The 22904-nt window shown below is 44.1% G+C and overlaps 1 protein-coding gene across 1 annotated transcript in view; it reads left to right on the top strand.

Annotated features, from left to right (window-relative positions):
• The window catches only part of ERI3 (ERI1 exoribonuclease family member 3), a 130074-nt gene that overhangs the window by 9580 nt on the left and 97590 nt on the right, over window positions 1-22904 (top strand). The window contains exons 2-5 of the mRNA XM_082286756.1: window positions 23-297; window positions 14168-14284; window positions 20401-20460; window positions 22664-22755. Coding sequence (XP_082142882.1) covers window positions 46-297; window positions 14168-14284; window positions 20401-20460; window positions 22664-22755 — 521 coding nt within the window. The 5' untranslated portion in view covers window positions 23-45. The remainder of the gene's footprint in view (window positions 1-22; window positions 298-14167; window positions 14285-20400; window positions 20461-22663; window positions 22756-22904) is intronic.

Raw genomic sequence — 22904 nt, 5'->3', positions numbered from 1 at the left:
AGTAACATGAGTCTCTCTTCAGTTTCAGATGCCTCTGGATGTTCAATGATAGCACTTCTCCATACTGGAGCAGCAAAGTTTCCCCAAAACTTACTTTCAAGGGCAAGACAAGCTGTGTCCCTCCTCCTCCCAGCTGGTGTTCTCAAAGGGTTCAGCTCCATCGTAAGCAGGAAACTGGCGTCCCACGGCTTTGGAGCTTCCATGGCAGCAATGTCATCCTTCCCTCCACAGAGATATCACTACTTCTTAGTGCTGGATTTTGAGGCTACATGTGATAAACCGCAGATTCATCCTCAGGTAAATAGTTAATCCTGTTAATTATCATCTTGCAAGTTGCTGCTGCTCTTCTGAGAGGTAAAAGGAGAAAGCATAGTGCTGGCTCACTAATTTTTTCTGGTTTGTCCCACCTACTTTCTGTTGCTGGTTCTCCAGGCCTCTTGCCAGTCACCTGCTGTCTCAGGAGCAATGCCAGGAATTGGTGAGAATGAATGAAGGAGTCTGATTTCCATCAAGGAAGTCACAATTCATGTGTTACTGAAAACATCTTTAAGTCACGTGTACTTGTCATTTGTCTGAACTGGGAAGGGTCTAAAAGTTTTTGGCTGGAAACTTGCATTAATAGATGGCAGCCGTGTTGATTCTGCAAAGAAAAAGGCTGTTGTTAGTGAACAGCTCTAGGAAAAGAATATTTTGAATGATGAGAATATGTGCAGCATAATGGTGTTTCTAACTATAGAAGAAAAACAGTTTTTAGATAATTTCAGCAAGATCAAATATCTTGCCTGTGTTCTAACTCTGGAATGTATTGAGGCAGGAAGAGTTCAGCTTCAGAGAGATCTTCCAGTGCTCTCCCACTTAAGACATACAGAGATCCAAATGAAGTACAGAGCTTTTCTGCAAACAGTTCTTCCATAGTAGTGTAGAACAGATTAGTAAAAATATTCTCAGTTGTCAGTAGGATGGGCCTAGGTTTTCAACTGGAAAACTGTACTAAAAAGAAAAAAACCCTGATATTAAGTTGGCAGCAAACAAACAGAATTTCTGAGTCTAAAGTGAGCTCACCCTCCTTTGCCAAGCAATTGGTCTGCATGTGTTGCTGGTAATACCTGCATTGATATTACCAATTGCACAACTTCCTTGTGCTTTGTTTCTACTATATGAAAGGCTTAAGCAGTTTTCAGTGTGATGTCTCAATACTGAAGTGACTCGATGCAGCGTGTTCATTTCCCAGTGCCGTGCTTGTCCTAACACAGGGTTGCTGCAAGTTAGGATCAAACTTGACTCCTGTCTTGCCCAGTAGTGCCTTGGTGGGTGCTGCCTGCCCTTCGTGTTTCTTGAAAAATGGATAGCAAATTCCTTGCTCTTTTGCTGGCTCTTTGTGGGAGGCTGTTGTGGCTCTGCATCCAGTTCTGCTAGCAGGCTCTTAACCGCTCTCCAAGTGAGATGTCAGGCTATTTCCTGCATGCTCCGCCTCGGGTGCACAGACCTGTCAAAGCTGTAAATTGGATCTACCTTGTCCCTTTGGATATGGGTTTGGTCTGTGCACATCTTGATGCAAAACCATGATGCATGTGGAGCTAGTTTACAGCTGGCAGTAAAAAGGAGCATGAGTGGAATATGATTACTACTGTTTTAAGGAGCTTTGTCCCCAAGTCCTTGCCAGGGAAAGTAATGGTCTGGGCCAATGCAGGTCTGCTATATATTTTGTTGGTGAGATAGCACCTTTAAGGTGGAGATGTTCTTCAGTGTTGTTTTTCCAGTCTGCTGTGTTCAGTGCCTGTCTGCATCATATAATGTGTTGAAAGGGCTGTCAGTCCCTCACATCCTCACCAACAAATTAGTTTGACAAATAAAGAAATTACTTTTGCAACGTGGGGCTCAATGTAGCTGTAAAGGCTGAAGATGCCTGCCAAAATTGGGAAGCTTTATAAAATGAGACTTTAGTTGATGCCCTTACCTACCTCTTATCTCTTTGCTGACCAGCATGGCTTTTGTCCTCGTTGCTGCTAAGCTGTGTATCATGGTGAGCAAATGGTGCCGTGCATTTCAGCAATGTTTTCTGCAAAGTTTTAGTGACAGGATCTTTCACTGCAGGATTGATAGACAGGTTTTGGAGGTTTGGTCTGAGGTCAGACCTGGGAGCTAGAAATGGTCAGGTGCTGATCTTCACTGTGATTCTGATAGTTCTTCTGCTTTTATTTTAATGCCTGCAAAATAGAAGTCTAGATACAATGAAATTCAAATGCATTGGGATTTGATGAGAAGGCTGTATATACAGCCCTAAGCTAAGCTGGGATCCATGTTATTTTAAGTGTAAGCAGAGCTGTAAATTTAGCCAGTTCAGCCTAAAAGTCTTGAAAGAGTTCACTTGCCACCATACAGCACATTTCACATTTCTCACTAACTGCTCTTCAAAATATTCCGGCTTCTTACTAGAAACTATTGAAAGAGCTATCTTTTTATGTACACTAATATGTGTGACTGCCACATCTGCTCCCCCTCCCGTAGTATTTACTCGTGCTCCTCTGTAACAGGCAACCTTGCTGGCTTTATCCCTGGGGAAGTCCTTCATGCTCATTCGTGAGCCCTAAAGACCCCTTCATTTCCATTCCCTTTCATATTGTCCAATCTCTCTCTGAGGTCTCGTGGTATGGCCTCTGTAATGGGGATCAAGGAGGGTCAAGGACAGTGGTATTCTCCTGGGAACCCATCTGCATTGTGGCTCCAGTGGCTGGGACTGCTGGCTGAGTGCCTTGTGGCCGCTGGCCTGTGCTTTACCAGTCAGTCCTGGGTCGGGCATCAAGGGTACTTCATGTTCCCTGCCCTACACCCACAAAGGAACAGGAGCATCCTTGCAGCCCTGACTTCTGATAGCTTTCAGCAGATATGCCCCTCCATCAAAGTGCTTGTTTATATACACATAGAAACTGTTCAGCTTCTTTGGTTTTCTGGATGTATTCATGAATTAATGGGACCATCCCAGAGAGAAAAGAAGGCGTGGGGGGGTTTAACTGCACAGTCTGTGTCTTGTAGTGTTTTAGCCAGCCAAAGGTCATTAGGGGTTGGCAGTAAGAGATGTTTATGGCTGGCCTCTCGCATCTCTTTAAAGCTTACCTTGTGCCTTTGGAATGTGATCCGAAGCCCAGTGGGGTCAGTTGAGAGCTGTCATTCTGTGGAGGTCGGTGGACCCAGAACTGTGGTGGTGTGTTTCATTTTTCAGCTCTGAGTTTTTTCTTTTACTGTCTGGTAAGAGTTTATAAGTACCTTCTGCTTTTATACACTGTCAGCCCATAGAGCTGGGTACCTCTGGAGCTTTAGCTTCATGAGAAGATGCATTAATAAGTGGGAGTCTTGCTCTTTTGTCCCTTTGTCCTTGTAGACACCAATGTTTATGGTGGTCAGTGCTTTCAGTGACTGTGTTAAGCAGCTCCACAGACACATCTGTGGCTGCCTGTAACCTTATTTTATTAAAGCAGTAAGAAGGTTTGCCTCTTTCAGTCAGCAAGCCAAGTATCTTGTGTTCAACTTCAGCCAAGTGGATGAAAAGAAATGATTTGGTTTAAATATAAAAAGTCTGAAGGTAGAAATCAGATCTGTTCAAAGCTGAATTTGAAATTAGCCTTCTATATATGATGTTAATCTCTGATCTATTGAAGTTACTTAAATGAAAATCAAAATTCAAGCTCTGGATGTCTACTGCCTGAAAGTGTAAAAGAGCATCAGACCTCTGACCTGGTAGGAGGAGCTGTTATCTAGGAGTTGCTAAGCTGCTAAATGAGCCTTTGGTAATGATAAAGTTGCCTTTTCTCATGTCAGTTTTTTCAGGTGTTGAGTGTCTCAGATCCACTCAAATTTGATAATCATTTGGGAACTAGAAATTTGCCTCTTTCAAACTCTCTGTAAAGGGAATGTATGAAATGTTCAGATCTTCTCATTGCTGAAGAAGGTTGTGACCAGAAGCAGAATAAATTGTTTACAATGTTTTCTGTGTTGTCCTAAACAGTACTTTTTAAATGCAAAAATATCTTGATATTTTTTGTTAGTGTATCCTAGATACTTCAAATCTGTTTAGCATGCATTTAGATTGTTATTTGGGGAGAATTTTTAATTATAATTGCTGTCAAATGAAACTGGATATACTAATAAATACAAAACATCACTCACCATTTCAACAAAACTGTAAACACTGACACTGTGACTAAGCAGATGTTCAGTGACTAATTTATTTTTAAGTGTACAAACAAATCTGGATGATCATAGTACATATTGTGATTTGCAAAAGTGTATTAACAAATAGGAGCCAGTCCTTCTGTAAGATAATATTAAGTACAAATGAAGGAGAAGGTTATATCAGGTTCAGTCTCTATTTGCTTGAGTGCTGCTGTAAAAGACATTACAGGTGTTTCCCTTGGACATTCATCTTGTGGTTCCAGCTCCCAGTGACGGGCAGGTGCAGCTGGAGTGGCTGTGATGATCTGTACAGCTGCCTGTCCTGCTCTATGTGCGATTTTGTTCCTGCAGCAGGGAAAACTGAGCCATGTGTCTCTGTTCCTGAGGTGCTGTGATTTATAGACTGACCTTGTAATGGGAATGGATGTTGATTTCCACCAAATTTAGGCCATATCAAAAGATGTGCAGTCCCTGCCAAGCTCTCTGCATAGGTGACTAGATAGAGGATAGGGAGGCTGTCTTGGGAGCCACAGCTGAAGCTACTTTGTTGGAGGAATATGTCCTTGAAATCACAAACTTCTTGCAGGAGGCAGCAATGGAGGGGTTGCTTATCTGCTGGGAAGCAGGCTGCAAGGTACCTTCTGTGTGCTTTCCATGTGGTTTTCTGTGGAGACTGCATCAAGGCAATCCCAGCTGAAGGCCAGGATAGGAATGCAGATGCCTCACACAGTAACAGACATTGTCACAGTCCTACCCAGAGGTGGATAAAGGACATGTGTGTGCCTGTGCCTGCCTGTTCTATCTAGACATCCCCACGTAGTAGTTTTCTTCTAGCACTGTTTTCATGTGGCTGTTAAGCTCAATGCACTAGAAATCACCTGCCAAAACCCTTACTGAGGATGATCGTGAGTTGCTGAAAAGTAAAGAAATTCAGGCTTGTTTCCCATGGCAACTTTAATTCAGCATAAGTATTATAGTGGAATATTAATCTGCAATTACCTATGTTCATGCATTTTAGGCTTGGGTGTACTTTTAATTACTTACTTCTCAATTTAGCTTCTTACAATACTGTTTCTAGAGGAATGCTGTTAAAAATGCATTTAACTTAGCAACTTAAAAGTTGCTTTTTATTCTTTTTACTGAAAGTAAGTAAATATATATATTTATCATCTCTTTGCCAGTTATGGCTGTTGTTATGCCATTGTTCTTACATCAGAATGCTTTGAGTTCCTAGAGTGGCAGGAAACAGTTCATATAAGAGCCCATTCAGATGGATTTTCCTGTTTGCATTGAGTTTTGAACAAACTTCTTTAGGCCTTGTAGCTTTAGAGGGTTGCACCGCACCTGGCATCTCAGACCTGCACTCACTTTGCCTTGGAGATCTCCCTCATTCTCCCAGCAAGTGGGAACAACCTTACTGTGACCCATGTCAATCTGACAGGGTGGGTTATAACTTCAGGCAACAGCATTAGCTGTATTTATTTAAACCCTGATGAGCTAGAGCACATGAACAGTTACTGAACCCAAATCTCCTGGAGAGCACAACCATGAGACCACCAGGCAAGTCATCTCATGTATGAAAAAAGATTCAAAGCAATTTCTTATTTAAAGATATAAACCCAGCATTATTATAGCAACAACTCTAAAATACCAAGGCACTCGGGTGGCCAATGGCTGCAGTCCTAACCTGCCCTAACCTGCTCAGCTTTTGGCTGGTTATTGACAGGCCAATGAGATGACTACTTTAAAGCAATCAGTCATGTTGCCCTTTCCCTCGCAGTGTGTGGAGACCCCACATCAGTTATGCATCCCAGCGTGCAGTTCCCCACCTGTGCTGTTTGAACACTGTATCCTTAGCTGTGCAAACATTACACATCGTTTAGGTGACAAGTTGCAAAGTTAAGTAGACTTGTTGTTACAGCAGAAAGCAGTTGAGCGGCAGTCACCCTGAAAAGAAAAGATTCAGGCTAGCTCAGGAATGTGCAAGTCTGCTGGATCATGTTTAAAGGTTTGTTCGCCTCTCCGTAAAGCCACTGATGAGGGCTACATGTGCTGCTGGAATTGCTCCCATCGTGCATTTCTGAAGTGAAGGGGGTGGATGTCACAGGTCTGTATATTTGCTGTGCCTGTCCTGCTGTGTGCGTGGCCCTGTGCAGTTGTCGATGATCGGTGTGTGCCTGCTGCTCTTTTGCAGCCTCTGAGGTATGGGGAGTATTTTGCATCACTCCCAGCATAATGTTTTAAAAACAGGCAGTATTCTTTTATGGCATGGCATCCATCTAGTGCTGCTTGGGGATGGTGCTCTTCAGGCTGCTGTGGTTCCTGGGAAATGGTCTTTGCTGTGTTAAAGTGGTCTTGTCTTCACTTTGAACAAAACCTTCCTCATAAAGAAGCAATGCAACTCAACCCTTTTAGTGAGAAGGACACAGGACATGCATAAATCTTGTGGGGTTTTCCCCTTTATGCCAAGCTTGCTGTGCAACCATCCCTGTGTTGTTTTTGTTGGTCTGTGCACTTGTTAGCTGGCAAAATACTCTTTGTAACGTTATTTAGTTCCTCTCTGTCAGGCAGAAATGCGCTGTCATCAGCAGCTAGTTGTGATGTCTGTAAAACCCTGGGTATTCATTTACATGCACTAATGTGCCCTTTCTACCCATCCCAGATGTTTTAGTGTCGTTGGGAACATTGATCATTTGTCCTGCTCAATATCAGGTGAAGAGGTTGGGTCTTGAAATGATGTGATAATTCTGCAACAGGGACTGCACAGGCTTTTTGTCTGCCATAGAGAGGAGTGGATGTGAAAAAGAATATAGTGTCGTTGCCATCTTGCAGTGCAAAGGTAGTACTTGGAAGTGTGCATGTGTGCTGTTTTTAACCTGGATTGAGTGCTAAACTTCCCCCAAACTGTCAAGCTTAAATTGTTGTTGGCTGTGTCAGTAGAGATGTTCTGGGTGGTTAAATATATGTCAATAGTGCTTGAAGAAACAAGTTGAAGTGTTGATGTCTCTTGGTCTATATTTCTCATCCCATGTGTGAAAAGAGGAGGGAAATTCTGCCTTATTCTTGATGTCTAGGTCCTGCTGGAAAAATCAGAATAGCTTAGTGGGTTTTGGCAGGGAGAGATGATGCTGGTGGTGAGAGGTAGGAACTAGCCTGGGAGGAAGTGATTACTGAAAGTTTTGTTCAGGATGGCAGGGCAAGGGTTGTGAGCCTGCTGTCAAGATTTCAGGTGCAATGGCAGGCATGAAAAACTCCCAAGGACCACAACAGTAAGTTTAGGAGAAAAGTGTCATTTGTGAGACATGGATCTTCCTTTTGTTGGCCCTGTAAGAAGGGACTCGAGCTGATGAAGTACTTCACTTTGGTTCCCATACTCTTTAAAAAAACAATATATATATATATACTATTTCAAAAGGGTGAAGAAGAGAATCGATGTGTGTGATCAGGGGTCTGCAAAATGCAACTGTGAGTGCAGGCTGGATGGCATTGGGGTTGTGTTTAGTGCAGTGATGAGACGTGTATATAAGATGAGGTCTTTGTTGCAAAAATGAGAAAGGCAATGTTCTGGCCTGTGTCTGCTGTGGGTAGGAAGAGCAGTCAGGAATTTAAACAACAGCAAGGGAAATTCAGATTAGACATTAGGAAAAACTTTCCAATGATAAGACTAATGAAACAGGAGGATAGAGTGAGTGCCTGGGGAGTGTGTGAGTCTCTCTTATTGGAGTCGGTAAAAACAGCCTAGACAAAGTCAGAAATTATTTAGGGGGTGATGATGCTGCCCTCAGGCAGGTGCATGGACTAGATGTCTCTTTTAAAGCTGAAGCTCCTGGAGGCGTGTGATTAGATGGGGATTTCAGCTTCTATTAAAGAAAGAGAAATGGTCCCTCACCCTCAGAGTTGTAAGGAAGCACTGGGAAATAAGAGCCATGTTTGATGTCAGTGCAGAACATAAAATGCAACTCAAAATTTATCTTTGAGGAAATCCAGCCTTTGACATTGGGCTTCAGTGCCTGAGTGTTGGGGGTAGGCAATGAGATTCACCTGAGAGCAGGGGGAAGAAGAAACATTGGATATTCAATGGTCAGGCAGTAGAATTGCTCTTCACATCATCTTGTCACAGTGTTTCGTGATCTTCCCATATTCCTGCCAGTTCTCTTGTGTTTTGTTTTTGATGTGTATTTCCCTTCACACTTTTCTGGGATATAGTAGTTGTTTTAAAATGTATCAAATTGTTAGGTGTGTGCATATGTGTATTTTAAGATAGGTAGTGGTAGAAAAAAGAAATTTGGAGGTCAGCTGCTTCCCCAAAGACCTTTTGACAGGTTTAATCAGTACACAGAGTAACTTAGCCAGGACTGAAGTGCTGAGAGGCTCCGTGCTGTGTGTGCAGGCAGACATCCTCTGGAAAGCCAGCATAGCCCTGATTCAGCAGAAGTCCTGCTATTCCGCACTGGAGAGGTGTTGCCTTTATGGTACTTGTTTTGGTTAGTTTAATAAAAATTTAGAAGTGGGGAAAAGACCTATGAGGTCATCTTGGTTACTGCCCCTGAGGACCAGTGCAAGGCTGCTCACTTGGAAATGGCTTTAGTTAAAATAATAATTAAGGCAGAGGATGGAAACTGGGGAAGCAGATCTGTTAGGCTAGTGCTGTCCTTACTATGTCCCTTTTCGATTTTAATTGCCTTGGAAAAAAAGGAAAATCACAAGGCTTTAAAAGCTCTGATTCTTTCTGCTTTTCAACCCCCCCACACCCTCTCCCCGATCTTGGAGGCATCAACTCTCATCTGTCAAAGTGTAAATCAGCAATTAAAACACAAACAGCGAAATGCCAAAGATGACCTGAAGCACAAAGCAACTGACAAACAAGTCCGGACAAATCGGCGGATAATTTATAAGCATTGCCCTAAAATCTAATTATTTGGCAATTCGAATTTGCAGCCGGCCAGGGCTGTGCAATAAATTTAACCCGCCATAAATTATTTAGGAGCAGCCCGTGGTGTAAATCAAAAACACGAGTGTTTGTTTAAGAAATAAGCTCCTTGTGCATAAAATGACTTTTTTTTTCTTTAAAGAGAGGGGGGAAAAAAACCATCCTTGAACAAAATGGTTCAATGGACAGAGCTGGTACTGAGGCTCTGTCCCTCCACAGACACTCCGTTGCTTCTTCTGCCCTTACCTTTTTTGAAGGTGTAAAAGGTTCTTTTGGTAAGAAGTTTTATGCTTTTCCTTATCAGACAAAATCCGTTTCTCTCAACAGCCTCTGCTTGTTTTTATTGCATTTTGAGCAGTCAGCTCTGATTTTTATGGGCATCTTTTATTCTTGTGTTTATTAAACTTCTTCACATGGGGGTTAGAGTAAGGGATAAATTATTCTCTGGTAGTTTTTGAAGTGAATAGGCCATACAGTCTTCCTCAAATATATAACTCTGTATCCTGAAGCGTGCCCTGTCCACTTTGTACATATGCTTCTGGATTAAAAGGTTTTGAGAGCTGGGAAGCTCTTGCTGAGCACTTTATTCTTTCTGTATAATGATGTTAGTGGCACCCAGATCCAAAAGGATAAGCAAAAAAGTTCCTCTGCGGGAATTAGTGTAATTTCAGGTGCTTTCTTCTCTGACAAGAAATTGGTTAGCAAGTGTAGTTATGTGCTTGTTCATTTCTTTTATTAGCAAGAAGATCAAGACAGCTGAATTGGTGCATCCCTGCTCCAGTGTTAAAGGGAGGGGAGTTTCATGTAGGACGATTGGGTAGGGAAAGGCTGGGTTTATAGCAGTGCTTTCATATGCCATTAAGAATTTTTCAAATCCGTCTTATAACAAAGTCCCTAGCCATGCCACAGTTACCCTGCTGCTGCTCAACCCACTGGCTTGGGACAGCCAGGTTGCACAGGAGGCTTCTACCTGGAACTTTTTTTTTTAATACCCTTGGTTTTTTAGAAAATACGAAAGTTCTCTGGAAGCTGTCACACAGATTTGCTTGAAGTACCTTGAAATGGTAAATGCAGGATTGTTGTAAAGAGAACGGACCCGGTAATGGATCTGTATAAGCCTCTGGCTCTGTAGGTTCCTATTGTTACTGTGTTTGGGGGCACAGCTGAGGGGAGGGACAGGGTGCTGATGTTTTTTTCTTTAAGCGTGTTAATATTGATTTTAGAAGCTCTGTGTTCCAACAATATAAATGCAAATGCCTGTAATTGGGAGCCTTGTGCAGAATTTCTCAACAGAAAACATGTTCAACTTTTCTGACAATGAAAGGAAAATAAAAAGCCGCTTATTTATTGGTGGTGGTTTGAATCTTGGATTTCCTTTCAAGTTACTTTGCAGTGCTAAATAAAATACCTAATTGCAGTGCTCGCAAAATTCAAATGAGTACATTTGTTCTTCTGTAGCTCGCGGCTATTTGCAGCCTCTGGACACCCTCAGCATTATTTATCCATAACTCCTGGTTGTGCTATAAGGAAAAGCTGGCGGTGGGGGCAGAGGGAAGACTTAGAAGCCCCATGTGCTGCTGGCACAAATCACTGCCAAAGTTGGAACATTTACTCAGTGTTGGAGCGGAAATATGTGAGGATCTCAAGGTAACATGGGTGATCAGGCTCTGACAGAAGAAAGGAAGTGTCAGTGAATCTCTGCCCTTAACTCCCTCATGCTGCTTTCCTTCACCTTTCCTGCTTGGGAAGAAGCAGTGAAGGTCCTTGAATGGTGGAGATGGAGCTGAGCATGTTGAGCTCACTGGGCTGCTGTGAAACGTGAGAGAGCACCCGGCTGCCTTCCTGCATCACAGTCTGTTGGGGGGTTGGTTGTGTGTGTGAGTGTCTAAGTGCTCACCATTTCATAATAATTACTAATGAAATTCTAGATCTGTAATAACATTTCAGATATCTAAAACAAACCATATGCTTGTAAAAAAAAAAAAGAGAGAGAGAAAAAAAGTGGAAACAGATCAACTTTAAGCCATAAATTCTTGGTAATAGAGGCCTCTTTTCTCCCCCCTTTCTGTTTATGTTTGATAGATATTTTTGTTTCTGCAGGAATGTCAACTCTTAATTTCATGATGTATCATGGGCTTAAGAAAATTGAATTTAATAAAGGCAAAAGATGAATGGCACCTTTAAAGGTCCCAACACTTGTCTTTATTAGCAGGACAAACTGCAGGGTCTCCAAACACTGCTTCTCTCCAAATGAAAGTTTAAATGAAAAGTACAGCAGTGTCACAGGTTAAATTTCATTGCAGGACTGGCTAACGTCGTTAGTGAGGAGTGGGGCTGATTTCATGGGGCTGGTATCTGTTGCCTTAGATACCAGTGGAGCAAACACTGCCAGAGACTGGAAAAATCTCTGCTATAGGAAGCGTGCAGATAAACAGCCTTTTGGGAAAGGTTCTTTACCACTTGCTTCAAAAACTGACCCAATAAGCCCAAGAGAGTGGCTGCACTTTCTCCTAAGACTCTCGAGTTGCCTCTGGGGTTCCACCCCTGCTCCTGGCCATGCACTTCCCACAGACCTACAGTAATTCTGGATATTGTTAAATTTTCCACATTTTTTTTTAGTATGGCTTTTTATTTCCTCCGTCTGTCTTAATCCGACCCTCCTGGAAGTGCTTTTTGCCTTTGGTTCTGGAAGGCGAGTGACGCCTTTGTGTATCAGATCAGCAGCAGGCTGTCTTTCAGTGTCTCTTTGCATCCAGCCACTTGATGGCCCCTGAGGATGTTTCTGGTCCCTTAGGACACATCCCAGCATTGCAACACAGCCCTGCTGTGAAATCCAGCCGGTGTGTGTCCCTCTCTGGAAGGGGAATGTTCGTCTCGCCTTGCCGTGGGCTTGCCTGCCTCCATGGTCACCCTCTGGCTGGGATGCAGACCTAAGGGGCAGTGAGATGCCCCAGACCAATTTGAAAGATGGGATGGTATTATCCTGCAGTTAAGCCTGGCTCTGTTATGGCGGCCTGTCCATTGACTTCAAACTTTGCAGTCTGTTTTCCTTCTGAACAGAAATGTGCTGCTTTCAGAGCCTATCTGTGGTGGCCCTTTTGAAGGGAGGATCAGCTGTATCCAGCATTTCTCTCTTGTGTTTCCATGGGTCCTCCTGGGTGGCTGAAGCTGGTGAGTTTGGCTGCACCACAACAGGCAATCTGGCTAACGCTCAAGTGTTTGGCATGTGCCTTCTCCTTCTCTTGCAACCCCTGGGTCAAGTTTGCTCTCTTTCCTGGGAAAAGTTGGTGACTCTCAGTGGGGTGGTACGGCTGTGGGGAAGGATGTGCCCAGCCATCTGCTCTGCCTCATCCAGCGTAGCACGCACAGGGTGTGGCTCAGCTGACCATGAGGAAATGCTTAAGCCTTGCGTCCTTTGCAGCTTCACTGCTCAATGTCTACACCTGGGCACTTCAACACTGTTAACTTTTTTTTTTTTTTTTTTTCATTTTTTTCTAACTTTCCATCTCAGCAGCACGTGCTCTCCATGTGCCCTGGTCTGGGCTGTGCCCCTGCTGTGCTGGGGAGCTGCTATGCTGCCTCTCTGGGCTCTGCCCACCATGGAAATCGGGCGTTTCTCCTGGCTATTTAAATTATCTGTTGTTTCCATTTACCCACCCAGTTTCTTGCCCTCCCGCTGCCTAGTGGGGTGGTGATGTCATCAGCTCATATGTGTAACCTCACGATAATTTCCGCCTGCAGGTCATGAGGTTTGCAACCATGGTCCAAAAAAGTGTGTTAGTTCCTCTGCAGCGGCTGCATTTTTCACATGCTAATTTTACTCACAGGAGTTGGATTTTTTTTCATTTTTTATTATTTCTTATTTGTCTCTTCCAGATGTTTTCAGGCAGTTTTTTTTTGTTGTTAAACTAATTCCATTCATGTTTTAAAAATTTATGAAAGCGCTAATAAAAATGTCAAAGTGGTAAAAATGTTAGCTTTTGCTCTGCTTTGATTAAATTTTGCAAACTGTTTTTGAATATTAAAAAGCAATATTTTTTTTATTCTCTCTCCCTCTCTCTGTTTTTCTCCAGAAGTGATTTGAGAGGCTTGTTGCATGGATATCACTCAGCGGGCTCATTTGCACTCCAGAACCTTGGTGCCATGGATCTCTATTAAATAACATAGACAAATTATTCTTTAAAGACACCAAACAAATTGTCACTTCTCCTCTTACATTAAACTGGAAGGAAGAAAGGGAGTGGAGAAGGAGGGGGGTGAACACAAAGGATTTTATCGTTTTTATTCAGTGGGCGGCTTTTTTAATTTCATGTATATTTTTTAATAATTGAGAAATCCATCGCAACTGGATTTGTTTAAACTTTTTATTAACAGGTCCATGTAAATTTTTGATTGCTGATTATTCAAATAATTGAACATTCTTCTGATGAAGGAACATTTTTATTTCCCTATCAGCATAAATTGTCTACAAAGAGGAAAATGAAGCGGGGCTTGCTACTGTGCTGTATCCCGTAGGGATGGATTTGGGGGGGAGCTTTCAGCTCCTCTTGTCAGTCTGTTGGAGGAGGGCAGTGCTCCTCAGCGTCTCCGAGGAAGGAGGTGCTTCGTGCAGTAGTCCCTGTTGTCTCTCTGATAGTATCCACCAAAAGGACGGTGGGCTGGAAAGGCTGAGACTGGTCTTGGGGAGGGCACAGCCCCTGTGCTGTCCTAAACAGCTGCGAGCCCGATGCGAGTACATCTCCATGTTCCCTGGGTAGCACGTGTGTGTGCTGTGAGACCACCTTCCTTAGGTTCAGCTTAAGCAGTGATGTGTGCAGCTTCAGTGCTGAGCACAGAGACCTCCCTGCTGCCCGTCCCGGCTGCGATGAGCATCAGCATTGTCCTCATCTGTTCTGATGGTGTTGGACGTGCTCTGTGCTGCAGCATCACCTTCCCACTTCTGCAGAGCTTTGTGTTGAGTTTATTTCTGTTTGGGACTATCAGGCCACCTTGCTAGATGGGATAATTTCCAGTTTTGTTTCTTGTTTGTTTTAAATGAACAGCTCCTTTTCTTTTTGCCCTATTCAGGAAATCATCGAATTCCCTATCCTGAAGCTGAATGGCAGGACAATGGAGATCGAATCCACCTTTCACATGTATGTTCAGCCTGTGGTGCATCCCCAGCTTACGCCCTTCTGTACAGAGGTAAAGTGCAAAGGTTCCCTGGTGCTCCAAGAGTCTCTCTGGGAAGCAGGTTTCCATTGCACCAGGGACTTGGGTCGCCTCTTCACGGTGCAGCTGCAAGGCAGCGTGTCATGCCAGCCTTGAGTTAATGACAACGAGAATCATTTTTTGTTATTGCCATAACATATAAAGACCTCAGTTGGATTCATAAATAACTCTAGCTGTGAATTTACAACTAACAAACATCTAACTGGGTGACCACCAAATAAACACACTCGTGTTAGCTGATGTTCAAAATCCTGTAACCTCTTTATGAGCTCTTGTGATTTTGCTCTGCTGCTCTGTGGTGGAGAAGGTTGAAGAGAGCATGGACTGAGGAAATAAAGTGCTGTGCGTATGTGTGGTGCAGAGGCAGTAAATGACTCACCTGTGGGCCTGCATGTTGGGATTTGATGAGTCCTTCAGAGTGGTAGGATAATTCATGTCTGTATTTTTAGGACTGTCTTTTTGATATTGTAATTGTGGGCCACTTGAAATGATTGCTGGAGAAGTGACGTCTCTTTACTTGCTTAATCTCATTGCTGAGGACAGATGCTCTTGAGCTGTGGACACCTTTTCCCAGATATGGAATGAAGGTGGTAAATGCAATCCCTGAGGGTTCAAAGGAATTGAGGAGCAGGGGTTGGGGTTTGTTGTTGGTTTTGGGGATTTTTTGTTTTTTTTTTCATTCAACCCAAAAAGTTAACTATTTTTCCAAATGTGTTTTTCCTCCCTGCCATTATCATCAAAAGAAACTTTAAGTTCCTTTTGCTTTGGGTTTTTTTTCCTGTCGGTCCACTGGTTCAGTTTTGGCCAGCTCAATGACTAAAATGCTGACTGTGGGAATCCATGTATTTAAGTTCTTCATTCTGTCCCTTTCTTGTCTAGAATCATCAACACCATGGTATATTTCCCCCTACCTCTGTGGCTGCAGACTTAAGCCCTTGGAGGGCTTCTCCCACCTGTACTAACCTGATGAAAAATGACTCCTCTGTGTTAGGTGGAGTCCCCTCCAGGACCAACCAGCCCCTTCCATATTTTCACATTGTAAAAACAAATACTTATTTTTATTCTTCTGTAACTCAAAACCATCTGAAGGTATTTTATTTAAACTTAAAAAAAAAAAAAAAAAAGACTGAGCACAGAAAACATTATTCCCCAGAGAGGAGCTTTCAGAAAGCTATAAATGTGTGAGAACAGAAGGTTATAATGGAAATGGTTTTGCAAACTTAATGCTAGAAGGCTGGACAACTACTTTGGCTGTCCTTATCCCCATGAGACTTGCTGGACGTATGCTTGTACAAATGTGATAAATCTCACAGTTTGCACCTGATCTTTGCTAAAGACAACGTCATCTTCTAGAGCTGAGCCCAAAATGTCTGCCTTACAAGTCACCTAAATTCTGGAGAGAAGTTGTCTTATTAACTCCCCCCAAAACTCCTTTTTCTGGAAATCCTTCTATTACATCCTTTCCCCTGCTGCTAAAGACTGCAGCTCTGTTCTTGCACAACAGTCTGCATGACTTGCTTGGTGTGTGCTGGTGGTTCAGCTTGGTGAGCTGAACGGAGCCTCCAGCCTGCTGCAGCCTGGGGACATTCAGAGGTTCTCTGGATGATGACCTTGTGACCAACAGTCCGCCGCCCATCTAATGCTCCCATACTGCAGTGACGGTCTGTCGGTCTTCTCTTGCTCTCAGGGGTCTGGAGCAGGAGTTTGTGTCTCCTGTGTGGAGCCTTGAAGCAAGCGAAGCTGAGTGAGTGTGTGTGTGTGTGTGTGTGTATGTGTTGGCTGTGCTTTTGCAGGAGTCCAGGATGGGCACGGGTGTCCCAGGTCAGCGTTCTGCTGCAGACTCTGCCGCTAACCTTGGTCTGGCATCATGTCCAGAGTTGGATGAAAATGGGCAGTACTGAGGCCAGCAGGCAAAATGATTGCAGAACCCCCACCTGTGTGTATCAATGGTACAAAAAGGTCCCACTTACGAGGTTTGGCAAGTCCTCTCTTATTAACAGCATGGCTTAGGAAGCTGGTTTTAATCCTCGCCTTGACGTCACTGGCTCCTGGTCACCCCCACGCTGTACCCCTTGCAACTTAGTGCCCGGAATGGCCCCTCTCCTTCCTGTCTTGGCAGTCGCCTGGCCTGTTGCAGGGTCTGCCAAGAGGTCCAAGAGTGGGATCATGCTGGAGGTGTAACTGGGCTTGTTCTTGGGGCCTGTGTCTGGGGCTGAGTTTGAAACCCTGCCCCAAGAGCCACAGGTGAACCTTACTAAACAGTGGGGTGCTGCTAGGTAGGTGCAGGGATTGTCCCTGTGCCACTGGTGTAGGTTTGCTTGAGACCCCAGGGACACAGCCAGGATGTGCTCTTGCAGAGCTGCTGCCTGAACTGCTCCAGCACTTGTTATTGACTTTCTGCTGGTTTATGTTTTCTGAAAAATACTCATTTTGCTAAATGCCAGTAAAGGGCTTTGTCTAGGCACCTCTACTTACAAAGGGTGAGATTTATTAGCCTCTTTGTCTACAAAGAAAGACCAGGCCTGATTATCAGATTGTACACCAGAGACAAGTGCTTAGGTAATCAGCAGACTGTCTTGGAGTAGAAATACGGTGGTTTTCCAGATAAACTCTCCAGGAAAAGTGGTGGTGATGACATTACATGGGAGCCTGTCTGCTGTGCTGCTGATTTCCCCTGTCCCCTCTGCTTGCTACCTTTGCTAAGCAGTAGAACTGCTTGGTGTAGACTCTGTTTGGAGGGGTTACTGTGGCTGCTTGACATTACTCCTTGGGTCTGGAGTACCTCTTCCATCCCTCTTCCTTCTTGAAGACAGCAGCAGAGCATGGGAAGGCTGCCTGGAAGGGTGGAGATCTTGCTGCCGCCCTCAGGACATCCCTTTGCTTACCTTTTGGTGTGTCTGTGCTCTCCCCTGGCTACAGGATGTTTCTCCAACTCCCCACACCAGTGTCCAGGAGCATATCTTCCAGTGCTGGCTCACTCTGAGACCTCATCTCATCCCCTTTCTCCTGACCTGATTCTGTAAGACAATAGGTCGTGAGCCTTGATTATGGTGAGGGGTGAGCTGAATGTTCAGGCGGAGAAGGTGGAAAGTGCTTGCAAGTTGTTAAAAGCAGTTGTGACATGTATAAAGCTCATCATGCCCTTTTGGAAGATGCAGGTGATTTGTCTGATGCCCAAGAAAGTTCTTGTCGGGAGCTTAAGGAGAGGTTCCCTCTACATACAAGGTGCTTGTACAGATCTTTTCATGATACTTTGCTCTCATTTTATGATTAATTTTTATTGGTTTTTTCCTGAAGCAAGAGATAATGAAAATACAAAAATATAAAGGTATTATAACTTGCTTATGTTCCCAAGTACCTCATGCTTCTTGGGATAACCAGTGAAATTTTACAATTGTGCAGTTTTATGTTTTTATACTTTTTCAAAGCTGCAAAACCAGATAATGCTGCAGAGGTCCAATGCACTAGGTTGGATTTGGCAGATGGGCATAACTGCTAACAAAGAGTATCAGAAAGGATGAGAGAGTAGAAATCTGGTCCCGTTTGAGCATTGTCTGACCTGTATTGAAATGTACCTATGGAGCAGGTACATTCCTTTGTATTCATGTGTGTGATTTCTGCAGCATGAATCTTGTGTGCGTATACTTGGCGACGTGTCCTTGTACAGATGAGCTGGTACTTTGCTTGGCCTGGCAGGGAAGGAGAGAAGGAGATTTGGGCAAGAATAAGCAGTGACTCTTGGTGGCACCTCTGCATCCGCCTTCATATCCCTCCCTCCTCCTGATGGGAAATGTTTGGATGAGGCCATTATACCCTGTCTTCCCATGGCATCAGGGGTGCAGTGCTCCACAGATACAGTCCTGAAGGTGCCTGCAGCAGTTGAAACCATTTGCATTCGTACTGGCTGAGATAGTGAAAGGTTGCTTGTCATCCTTAGTACAGAAAAGACTTGGACCTCTTGGAGCAGGTTCAGAGGAGGGCCATGAAGATGAGCAGAGGGATGAAACGCCTCTCCTGTGAGGAAAGGCTGGGAGCTTTGGGGTTGGTCAGCTTGGAGAAGAGAAGGCTCCCAAGAGACCTTTTAGTACTTAAGGGGGCCTGTAAGATAGACTTTTCACCTCAGCCCCATTGTGACAGGACAAGGAATAATGATTTTAAACTAGACAGCTAAGTATACAGAACAAGATTTTTACACTGAGGGTGGTGAAACAGTGGCACAGGTTGCCAGAGAAGTAACATTCAAGGTGGAGTTGGACGGGGCTCTGAGCAACCTAATCTAGTTTAGGATGTCCCCGCTCATTGCGAGGGAGGTTGGACTGGATGTGATGCCAGCTTCAAAGGTCCCTTCCCAACCAAACTATTCAATGATTCTGTGTTCACTTCTGAACATACCTTTCAGCCACTTCCAGAGATTTGAGTTGAGCTGCTGTCTGGAAGACAGAACCAGCACTTTGCAATAGGTGAGCTGCCAACCTCTGCCAGAAGAATGCATGGAGAGAAAGATGGCAAGAAAAGCAAAAAACATGCTAGTGAGCTTTAAAAACTCCTCTCAAGAGCCATGCATTAATTCCTCAAATCTATTTGCTTCTCAGAGTATGGAAGTCTGTAGGTAGCAGCTGTTAACCCAATTACAATACAGATTAATATAAAAACAGTTTCTGAAATATAAGAGAGTGTCTGCATCCCTCCACTTCCTTAAAATTCCACTTCCTAATGGCTTGATGAACTTGAGAAACACACCTAGAGGAGCTCCACATTCTTAAAATTAAAATACTTTCCCTAAAAGGTATGTATTGCCATTTCATGGGAGTCACTATGAGAAAATAATCTTTCCACTTACAGTTTATTCAGTGAGTCAGGTATTTGGTATTCATTAAATGTAATTACAATTTAATTGGAGTTTAATATCTTTTCTTTTTCTATCCTCCAAGTTTAGTGCTATAAGCCAAAGAAACTAAAAGATAGAAACCATTTAGCTTCCTTCAGTTGCCACGTGTTTAATAAAGCAGAGCCCTGTGGTTTGTGAGAGGACTTACACTGTACGAGTAGGTTGAGCTGGTCTGTGTGGAAGAGTTACTCCTGGGTGGTGGTGGGGCCATCAGTATGTCTCGACTGGATGCTATGGCTTCCAGAGGCTTGGATGCTTCTAGGTTGGGCTTGACCTTTATTTTATGAAAATGTATGAGATGTGTAGCTTCAGGAAGTGCCATATGAAGTGAAATCCCATAGCGTACACTTGTTTTAATAATGATTTTTTTAATTACTTGGGTGCATTGATGGCAAGCTACTGACCTCCGATATTCAATATGTTAAAAGACAGTTTTGTCAGTTGGAAGGCAGACAGAAAAATTACCTGTTTTCCATGTGCCTCAAGCTCTCCTGGGCAGACACAGGCAGAGGCCCAGGAGACTGCATCTTTTAATGCATGTGTTTAGCTTTGAACAGCCAAGCAGTCTGGGAGCAGTCAGTGGAAGTATCTGTTGGCAGGACCTCTTCCTAAGGAACCTCTTGGAAAACAGACTTTCAGAAAGGGTTCAGGAAGCAAGTGCTTTTCTTCAGATTTCATTCCATTATTTTAAATACAGTTTTGAACTGCCGAGGAATGCTGTGGTGGACTATGGGAAAGTGCACGTGCTGGCAGCCCAGCTCTCAGGGGAGGATCTCACTTACAAATACTCCTCTGTTTGGTTCATCTAACGCTGAAATTTTGGTGTCACTGTGATAGCAGTGACCTTGGTAGTTACCGCTGCCTGTGTCCCTCGAGGCAATACCGAAACTGCTGAAATGCATGTTGAAAAAGGGCATCATGCTGGTGCATGACACTGCTCCCCAAATGGACCCTGCCGTGCTGATAATTTGCAGTTTTGTGGTGTGGGTAGGAGGCCCCCTACATTTCTGTGGTAGGGATGTAGCTGTGCCCTTACCTGTGGCTGGAGAGCTGTCAGGGTCACACTGCTGTGGCTGGTTCCTCAGCAACACCCATGTGGGTCACAGGAGCATGTTTTGGTTGCAAAGAGATGGACAGGAGAGTAGACCTCTCTAATGATCTTTTGAGCGCTGCTCTGATGACTGCTTTCTGTTTGTTTCAGCTGACTGGGATTATTCAAGGCATGGTGGATGGGCAGCCGAGCCTCCAGCAAGTGCTTGAGGTAAGCAGAGTAACCTTTAGTTCTCGAACTCTGACCTCTGGTCCTGTAGTCCCCTCTTCATCTCTTTCCCTGCACCCTCCCCTTGCTGAGAATTGAACCGCGTAATTTGACTATGATTACAGCTTCATTAGAATAACATTTGCTGTCACACTGGTGACACACTGCTGAGAGTATTGAACCATTGATCTGTCATCTCCAGCTGTTCATGTCAAGGGTGCTGACAAGATATCCAAACTCCTGCTAGTAGATAGGAGAAGAGGTGATTCTGGAGCCAGTTTTAAAGCACCAAGATGTTGCTCAAGACCACTGCTCCTGGAGCTTCTGCTTTCATTTCTTTTCCCCTCCCTCAGCACTTTATTAAATTAATTTTTCTACCTATTTAAATGCTCAATAATACATGTAGTATAGAAAGAAAATGCCTCTGAAATCTAATCTAAAGGATGTGCGAATGCAGATACAGCCCTAATAATACCATCTGCTTAATGTGGAATTCCTAAAGCATTTAAGGCTTAATTAGCTTGGAAGTATTTCTCCATCAATAGCTTTTGTTGGTAGTCGGATAGTGAAGGAAACCTCCTCAAGCAGAGCCCACTTGGGCTGGAGGTTGGTGTTCGATGCATCATCTCTGTCAGGATTTCTACTGCTGTGTTACCTAATTGTTCCTAATCAGAATAATTGCAACAATTGCTTACCTGAGGAAATTAAATTAAAGGCGTTAAAATCCTCTATGGAGACAGCACTTGATGGGCGCTCACATCAGGGAGTTTAGAAAGGTTACTGCTGCTGTCCCCGACTCCAGGCAGGCTCATGTGAGGCTGGCTGGGAGATCCTGCCAGCCCAAGGGAGTGTGACTGAGAGGCTGGATGCTGCTTTTTTGGGGAACCTTACTGAGAGGGCTGTTGTCCAGTTGGTCACAGGAAGAAGCATCAAGCCTGGCAGGAAAGGCTGTGGCAGTGACATGAGACCGAAGATGGTACTCTGTAGAGGTGACATCTCGCATCCATGCAAACCCCCAGCTCTCCCTGTGCTCTCCAGAGAGCATGTAGCAGCCTTGCAGGTCCATAAACACATGGATGCTTGTGCTTGTTTCCCCAGGAGGGAGAGCCCTCTTTGCCTGGATGGGTGAATGTAGATCACTACATTCCAGAAAATGGTTTGTTCTGTTTCTTTGGAAGCTCCTTAGGGTGTGGAAACACTTCTGTAGAATTTTTTTTTTATTTGGACAGAAAAGGTGTTCATACAGCAGCATGTTTCTAGGTTAAAATGAGATTCAGGTCAGGCAGCTTCTGAGGCATGCTGGTTTACTCAGGAGTGAAAGGTATCAAGCAAGGGAAAAGAGGAGGGATTTCTCTTGCTCAAGCATTGAAAATGTTGCTAGTGAGGTTGCATAATAACACCTGATTGGACTGCCACTGCAAGATTTTGGGCATGCTGTTTGCTACTTTTAGCTGGGTAAGTGTCTATGCAGGGCTTTTAGTGTAGGTTAGTTCCTTAATCCCTGAGGTGGATTGCATCCTCCAGGTTAACGTGGCCCATTTCTGAAGAGGACCCAGAACATCTGTCCCTATGGGAAGTTGATCAGGAATAGTGGATTCACTTTAAATCCACAGTACCCTGAACAAGCACCTCTTCAGAACTGTAAGAAGGAAAGAGGGATCCAGCCTAGAGAGGAAGGGGACACCTGGCTTTTCTTGTTACTGCCACACAGTGCCTGTGTGTGCCCAGCCCTTCCATTTTTCCCCCTTTCTATATCCCCCTGGTGCTATATGAAGTAGAGTATGTGAGAAATGCTGCAGGGGAGGGATGTTGTCTCAATATACCTGTCTTTTCTCCTCACTGGAGGGGACACAAGTTATGCTCCCTACGAGCCCCTTTGGTACAGGGAGAGGAGAAATGCCAGGTAACAGCACAGTTGTGTCGTCCCGTTAACGCTGCACAACTTTCATCCCTCCACAAGCAGAGCTGCTGCGGTGTCTGATAAGATCATCTCTGCTCTGGTTGCCTGATGTCTCCTATCAGAAATCTTCAAAGGTCCAAACGTGCTGTTGTTGAGATGGCAAGCAAAGAGAGAAGAGAGAGAGGGAGAGGTTGGATAAGATCACAATTTTCTTCTGTCTTGATTGCAAGCAGCTTATCTGAGTTTAACTGTTGTGGCTTGGACTGTCTCTGCAAAACTCATCCCCTTTTCTTGCCTTCCTTTCAGAGGGTTGACGAGTGGATGGCAAAGGAAGGCCTCTTAGATCCCAGCGTCAAGTCGATTTTTGTGACCTGTGGAGACTGGGATTTGAAAGTGATGTGAGTATGGAAGGGGAGGGAGATTTTCCTGGGCTTTATTGCTCCATGCTTGCCTCTAGTGCCTATGTCTTTGTCCTTGCAAGCCTCCAACTGTCCCTAGTCATTGTTTCTTAGGGAAATTGTTGTTTGCCTTGCATAATTGGGAGTGG

The sequence above is a fragment of the Coloeus monedula genome (genome assembly GCF_965178545.1).
Source record: "Coloeus monedula genome assembly, chromosome: 9".
NCBI lineage: Eukaryota > Metazoa > Chordata > Aves > Passeriformes > Corvidae > Coloeus > Coloeus monedula.
Note: the sequence above shows the minus strand (reverse complement) of the source record. Positions and strands in the feature narration are given on the sequence as shown.